The sequence below is a fragment of the Kryptolebias marmoratus genome, linkage group LG1, assembly GCF_001649575.2.
Source record: "Kryptolebias marmoratus isolate JLee-2015 linkage group LG1, ASM164957v2, whole genome shotgun sequence".
NCBI lineage: Eukaryota > Metazoa > Chordata > Actinopteri > Cyprinodontiformes > Rivulidae > Kryptolebias > Kryptolebias marmoratus.
In genome coordinates, this window is record NC_051430.1 from 30,055,801 (window position 1) to 30,063,628 (window position 7,828).

General features: G+C 38.5%; 1 protein-coding gene across 1 annotated transcript; it reads left to right on the plus strand.

Moving 5' to 3' along the window:
- Positions 1-2,919: 2,919 nt before the first annotated feature.
- LOC108244547 (C-C motif chemokine 18-like) lies at positions 2,920-6,728 on the plus strand. Its single transcript, XM_017430854.3, has 4 exons — positions 2,920-3,105; positions 4,336-4,453; positions 4,537-4,651; positions 6,405-6,728. Exons 1-4 carry the CDS (start codon positions 3,042-3,044, stop codon positions 6,435-6,437), a joined length of 330 nt encoding a protein of 109 aa, XP_017286343.1. The 5' UTR covers positions 2,920-3,041; the 3' UTR covers positions 6,438-6,728.
- Positions 6,729-7,828: the final 1,100 nt, after the last annotated feature.

Here is a 7,828-nt window from a genome sequence, read left to right on the forward strand (position 1 = left end):
TTCAGTCTGAGCTTCGACAGAAAACTGGATCTCACACATATTTATCTTTTCTCTGTCCTGTTGATGGTCAGGGAGGTACTGGTGGGAAAAACCATTTGTGCAAGGCCATTTTTATTCTGTTTTATGCTTTAATTGATTCATAAAGGCTTCAACGAGAGAGATCTAATTTTAAAAAAAAAACTTTGAATGTTATTATCCTTTATTTAAGCAGGCAAATCCCACTGAGATCTCAGATCTCTTTTTCATGGGAGGCCTAACGTGCATGTTTTTATCCTGAGGGGGGAAACAGGAGGAGAACATGCACAGAAAGACCAACCCGGGGTTTGAACCCAGGACCTTCTTGCTGTGAGGCAGCAGTGATAACCACTAATCCATCGTGCTGTAGCTCAGTGGCTCACCTTGCCTCAGATGAAATGCAGCACCGCTCCTGTGACTGCATCAGCTTTTAGAAACCATCTCTTCTCCACGAGTCCTAGGTGCTCGTTGGCTTCAGCTTCACAACCTTTACATCAGTGGAAAGACCAGTAGGGTTGTTTATTTGAGTTAATACAGCCGTTCACTACCTTTGCTTCGTTTCTCTGTCAGATATCCACAGAAACCAGCAGAAACTACCCAGAACGTAATTCCCTCTGTCTCCTAGCAGACTTATAACTCAGCTCTTTGTCGGAGCTACGGTTGTTTTAAAGTGCTTTATAAATAAAGTAGTCGAAGTAGTTATAACATCACATTTCTGCCTGGTTGTCACTTTGCCACCTTTAACTGAACTATCCCTGATTATATCATTACTTATTAGCTAAGTAAAAATATTTAGGTTCTGGTTTCCTAAATGCCTCATGAATAGATTTACCTTTGATGAAGAATCTTATTTTTTGTTGCTGAAAATATTCTGAAGAAAATGACATTAGCAGCTACTTCCTGCTTTATGCTGCTGTAATTACAGCCAGTATAACGTCGCTGATCGTTAACAGAAGTTGTAAAACTTTCATTTTCTTTCAGCGAAATGGATGATTAGATTTTATTTGCATTGTTGGGAAGTACTCGTCATCCAGCCGGGAAGTTTTTTTGTAGTTTTGACCACCTGGTTTCACCGCCGGCCCCGCCTTTTGACGGCTGCGGTCACTGGATTGAGACACAGCTCGTGTAAAACAATATTTCAAGGAACAACCAGAGGTCATTCCAGAAGCAGGTCGCAGACTTACTGTGAAATGCAAACTGGGCATCTGCACACATTTTTGTTGGATACAAGCATTATGTTGCGTGAATCATGGTCTGTCAGCCGGGTTGGGTTTTATATTCATAATAATAGAAGAATATTTGCAGAGGACTTTACTTTCCAGCTGCACAGTCATTTACAAGAAAAGAAAAGATGGGTTTGGTCAGGTGAGCATTTACGCCAATAGGTGTCTGGAAAATACCAAGACTTTTTAGAATGACTTTTACAAAGAGTTTTCAGTTTCATTTTGATAGTCAAAAAATATTTAATTTGCATGAGAGTCACAGGAGGTGGCATGGTGGAGCAGCGGTTAGTAACATCGACTCACAGAAAGACGGTCGCAGGTTTGTCTCCCAGCCTTCACTTGTTCTCTCCCTGCATGGCTTAAAAAATTTGTGATGTATTTCAGGATGAGGCCGTATAAAATAAGAACATTTTCTAACTAATTCAGAGTCCTACATGACTTTTTATAAGGAGGCAAGAATGTTTTTATGGTATTTAGTCCCTGTAATGAGTCTGTCTGCAGCTGGAGACGAGGTTTGACTGAAGTGCATTACAGAACAAAAACATGTTTGAGTTTAGAAGCACATTTTGGGAATAAATTAAACAAAACTAATACAATCCTAGCAGCTTTTGTGAAATTCCTTGGTGGACAACCAGGACAGAAACTAACAAAAACGTGAGGGAACAAAATTTTTTTAAATTCACTGATGAGATATTTTGTTTGCTAATCCAACAAGCAGATGATGATTCTAATTAAACTGATAAATAAAAACATGTTCATTTAAAACAGAAAGAGGCCAGTTGTGTTCTGATTTGTTCACCTTTTCTGGTTTTACGTTAAGATAGTTTTGTGTTATTTTAAAAACCTGTGTAGTTTCTGTGTTCCAGCCTGACTTCTGGTAATAATTAATCAGTTCTTGTTACATTTCTCTGGTCGATTTCTGTGTTTTCACCCTGGGCCTGGGAACACGGCTGAAAGTAGTTCTTGAGAACAAATACAACTCATTTACATTTGAGCATTTTCAAAGTAAATTTGCGAGGTTTGCATCAGTCAGATGTTCTGCAGAATTCGTCAAGTAGAGACTTCCTCTTCTTCATCGAGACTGAACGCATGTCTTAATATTCCAGAAACTGCATCTGCTTTTCTGATAAAAGTGTCAAAGTCAGGTGGAGTAAAAGACGTTTAACGCCACAAAAAGCTTTTATTTTGGTGATATTGATGTTTAATAACCAGCAGTGGAATTACGGAGTTCAGTCAGTTTGGTTCTGGTTTTGGTCCAAACTGGGTCATGATGCAACGGGACAGTGATCCCAAACACAGCAGCTAATCTACAACAGAACGGTCCAGAACCAGAACCAGAACCTCAGAGAGCTGAGCAGAAACCAATGAGCTGAAGCAACGCTGGAAAGAAGAGTGGGCCACAACTCCTCCACAACCAGGAACCCACTGAGAGTTCTGCTGCTGGAGGAGGTTCTGCTGGGTCAGGAGCTGGACCCAGTTTTCCCCTTCCAGCTTTAACTTTTTGCTTCTGTTTAATAAATAATGACTCAATGAAATCTGTTGTGTTTTTTGACTAGATGTGTTTTATTATCCTGGTCCAAAAATACACCTGAACTGAAGAAGGCTGGACTTTCTGTTTCCCTCCCTTTTCTTCAGATGGGGAAATTGGTGATATTTGTCAGGAAGAGTTACAGTAAGAGGAGGAGAGGTGAAAAAAGAAAACTGAAAGTCTGGTCTGCTGATGCTTTATAAACCATGAAGGAGGCACAGGAGCAGTCACTTCTTCACCACAGAAACTGAGAAGCTTCATCAACTCGATCAGACATGGCTCCGTGGGGTGATGCCAAGTTCTTATTCTGCATCCTCTTCATCACCTTCTGCTGCACAAGTGAGTTTTTTTTACACATCCTTACTGAATTTGTCAAGCAGAAAAAAAGGCAAAAACATTTTTTGTAGATTGTTATTTACAGAAGTTCTTCAAAAGTCGTTAAAGAAGCATCTGGACTCTTAATATTTAAACTTCTGCTGACTCTGAGAAGGAGAAATGTGCTCCAGTTTGACACGGAGAACTTCACAGTTTATTTCTGGAAGAGAAAGAAAATCCTGTTTTTATGGAGGATGGACAGGAAGGAGGATTAAAAAAATGGAAGCAAAGCATTTAATGAATAAAATATGGAGCAAGAACCTAAATAAATGATTTTAGAGCTAAAATTTGTAGAGAATTGCGTCACCTGTGTGTTTGAAGACAAAGTAAACAATAAAACTTGTCAGTAGGTGTGGTGATGGTTTTCCCCTCAAGTCTGAAAGATTAACTGCAGGAAGTACGGGTCGAATGACCAAAACAACTTGGCATTGTGTGAAGGAGGGAGTGGAGTTCGTTCTGAGCGAAAATGAGCTGAAGTTTGATTTTATTTTTACTGTAAAAACCAATAAAACAAACATCCTTTTCTTGGTTTCGATGCTCAACAGTAAAGCTTTAGATTTCCTGTTGCTGTGTCAAATTTCCTGTTGTTTTCACAACTTTGTTTGATTTTTCACACATACAGTGTCTTTATTGCGCTTAAAGACAAGAATGAACCATTTCAGTCACTGTTCTGTGGATCAAAAAGTGCACAAAGTGTAGATTTACGAGACTACAATCTGCGCTTGTTTTCACACAGTCCAGATAAGGCTCACATACTCGGTTACTTTCAAAGTTTTAATCAGGTTTCCTCTCTGATTTGCTGTTGCGATGGATGGAAAGTACCAGTACCACACCTCGTCTGCAACCTGACAGACGAGAAAAAAGCACCTGCTGCAGGTCAAAACTGTTTAGCAATTTCTTTTTAATTGCTCTTTATTCAAACGTTCCTGGATTGGTTTTAGGATAACTGATGCCTTGTGGGTGAACGGGCTGGAATGTATATCAGCGTTATCACGCCCAGGCCCGGTTTGTAAATGTGTCATTTCAGTGTTAATGCCAGATATAACCTTCTCTACAGTCAGTAACTTCAACAAGTGTAGCTCAGAGAAGAAATGATAATTATAATTTGGTCCAGAACTGATGGGCTGGACTATCTGAGCTAACATTTCAAAGCGACCTTCAAACTGTAAAGGTGCTTTGCTCTGTTTCTTTCAGTGACCGTGGCAGAGATTCCCATGGACTGCTGCCTGTCAGTGGGAAACAAATCAATCAGAGCCCGCTGGATTGTGGACTATCGAGAACAGGACAAAGGCTGCTCTGTCGCGGCCATAATGTGAGTTTGGTTTGGATCTTATATCAGTGGATTCAGTTGCTGCTTCATGACTCTGTAGTTAAATGATTTGGTTGTTCTTGCAGCCTTGTGACCAAACTTGGGAGGAAACTCTGCGTCCCCCCCAACAAAGACTGTGTGCAAAAGGCAAAGGACCACGTGGACAAACTGAGGGAAAATTGCAAGAATAACAACTACAAGGTGTGTAGGGACAAAATGTGCTGAAGTCTTTTGTTATATTTGCTGCCAAGCTGCCAGACTTTGTTGCCATCAGGCATTTTGTTTGGTTTTTGGCTGCTTGTTTACTCAGTTTCGGCCATTTTTGTTTTTTAAGTCACCCGACTGTGACCCATGAATCATTCAAGGCATAACAAAGCTCCTGAACTCTAAGAATGAATCAGAGTTGTCGACACATAACATCTTAGCAAAGAACCAGACTTCCTGTGATCAGCAGACTGTCACAAAGACACAATTTGTTCCCATTTCTTTAGTTGAATCTATAAAACTACCAACGATAACAGTCAGGTAGAAAGAGTTATAGTTGTAATCACAGGTCTGCATGCACTCAAAATGAACATGAATATTGTGTTAATTTTAGTTTTTTTCCACAAATTATGAAATGTTTAAACGATATAACTTCAATATGCCTTTTAAATATAAATTGTGTGCAAAAGTTTGAATTTATTGTGGATTTTCTTAAATCTGCAGAGAGTCAGATAAATCTATACAACCCCACAAACATTTTATTAAATGTGTCTTAGCAGTCAGTTCCAGAGGCTTAATATTAGCCTGATTCATCCAACCAGAACCCGGTTTGGATGATTCATCCAATCAGGACCCGGTTTGGATGCTTCATCCAATCAGACACCAGTTCTGATGATTCATCCAATCAGGATCCAGTTTGGATGCTTCATCCAATCAGACACCAGTTTGGATGTTTGTTTGGGGTCGTTGTCCTGTTGGAACAGGGTTTAACCGTCCTGCTATAAATATTTAAGTGAAGTTGAAGATTTTATTCCATCCAGCACCACAGCATGATGCTACTGCCACCATGCTTGACAGTCAGCACTCACCTTCACTCCTTCAATCATACTTTTTTTGTTATTTTGGCCAAACAGCTCAATCTTTGCCTCAACTGACCCTAAAGTCAGGCACTTTAAACTTAAAGATTGTTTAAAACATTTGGACAGAACTTTTTGATTTTGTTTTTTATTTTCCTCCACAGAACTAATTACATGCACATTGTTTCCATAAATACAGATTATAAAACCAGTAGCCTCGACTTCGCCTGATAGAAATTGTTTGCACATCATTTCACGTTTGGCTTTGAGAATCTGCTCTGTAATGTTTTTATTATAGCCTAAGGCTCACCTTTTTCATGGGTGTGATTGACTTACAGATGAAACAAAGGAGATACAACTTATTAATTTCTGCGCTGTTTGTAGATGTAAACATGGGCTTTGCACCGAGCAGAACAAACCCTCTCCAAACTTCAGCCGATTGCCTCCAGGCGCTGTCTCCACATTTAATCCGACTAACTCTGAAAGAAAGTAAATATTTCTCAGGATACGGGACACTCACGGTGGGAAGTGTGTCGCCAACAACCGCGATGCTGGATTTTCAATTTCAAAACAAGAGAAATGAAAAAATTCTAACGCTGGCCATCTTGTTTGTCTTAAAAAAAAGTTTAATCTGCTTCAAGCCTTGTTTGATTTCAAAGGTATTAAACCGCAAGCAGCTGAGTCATGATGAGGAGCTGCCAAAGCATTAAGGGATTACAGGATGACACAGATCATTTATAAAACTACACCGTTTACATATTTGCTCTTTCTTTGGTTTGTAAACTTGATGTTGTTGGATTAGCTGTTAAGTTTAGTAAAGGAGTAAGTCATCAGTGAGAAGGAGCAGGAAGTCCAGATGAAGTCTTAGTTTTTAAATATTTGTGTTTCTGCAGGGCAAACGCTGCGCCGGCGTGAAGCGCGAGTGAAACGAGAAAACGAACCACTCAGACCTTCAAATCTGGAACCATCTTCTGTGTTTCCTCCTGTTACCGAAGTCTTTACTGTAGCTTTCTTTGTCTTTTATAAAATTATGTTCATTTAAAGTGAAGCAATTTGAAGAACTTTGTTTTTATTTTTAATAAGGTTTGTAAGAAAAGAAAATGTGAATGAAAATCCAGTTTGTGCAGCCATTTAAGCTAACTTATTTTTTTTGGCAGTTAATAATAAGTTAAAATTTCTATTTTTCAAATAAACCTTGTTTTTTGTCCAAATTCTAACCGTGTGTGTGATTGTTTGCTGATGACTCTCGGCTCTCTGATAGGAATTTAAGACAAATCTTTGGATTTGTTTTTAATTATTGTTGGTGTTTTGTTTTGGACCGAATGACACACGAGTAAAAGTTTGTAAAGTAATATAAATATGACACATCGCTCTCTTGGGTCAGTATTTTCCACATAAACGAGGAGAGATTAACATTTAATTCAGACATAAATAATCTGATTAAACTGTTTTCCACGAGGCGTTCAGCTCAGTCAGATGAGTGATGTTTATTCTTTTCAGAATATTTAACTTTATTTACAAATATTTGTCCCATGAGTTTTAACAGAGGCTACTTGTTGTGTTTTTGCCTTTAGCATAGGAAAACAAAAATGGCTACATTAGCTTTTAGCTAACATTCTGCTACTTTTCACTTTCAGACAAATATTTGCTATATTAGCTGCTAGCTATCCTTGTGATATTTGTAATGTTTTGCTACTTTAAGATATTTTTAGCTAACCTTTTGCTGTTAACTTTTAGCTAAATTCTGTTATTTCAGCTTCTTCAGCTGTTTCACATAATATGCAGTTTATTGAAGTCATTTATTAAAACGTTCCTGATAAAAGGTCAAATCTAGCTGATGAGGATTAATCCTTAGAAACAGGAAAATCTTGTTTTCCTTCGGTTTTCTGTTGGCAACAAATAGGTCAACAAACTGTCCTTTTTATTTCATAAATGCACTTTAACTATTTATTACTGGGTTTACAGCTGTATCAGTGACCAGGTTAATAATTATTTAATCATCCTTTATAAGAATAATCTTATTTTAAAGTAGCAAATGAGGGCTGGATGCAGCTGCAGAAACAACACAACAGCTCCCCCTGGTGGCAGAGGAGTGACTGAATTATGAGTTCTCAGCACAGATTGAACTTTCTGCTTCTAAAACCAAACAAAACAGCACTTTATGTACAGAAATACAGCAATAATCAAGTCTTGAACCCAGAACGTCAAACAGTATTTAGTCTCCATCTTTGTTCAGTTCAGTGAAATAAGCTGAAAAGCTGAACAGGTCGTTTGGTTTTGTTCCGTTTTATTAAAACAAGCCGAAACGTGGGGTTTA

Coding starts and splice junctions, on each gene's coding strand:
- LOC108244547 (XM_017430854.3), top strand. CDS start 3,042: ATGGCTCCGTGGGGTGATGCCAAGTTCTTATTCTGCATCCTCTTCATC. Junction 4,454..4,536: donor TGCTCTGTCGCGGCCATAAT/GTGAGTTTGGTT, acceptor TTGTTCTTGCAG/CCTTGTGACCAAACTTGGGA. Junction 4,652..6,404: donor GCAAGAATAACAACTACAAG/GTGTGTAGGGAC, acceptor GTGTTTCTGCAG/GGCAAACGCTGCGCCGGCGT.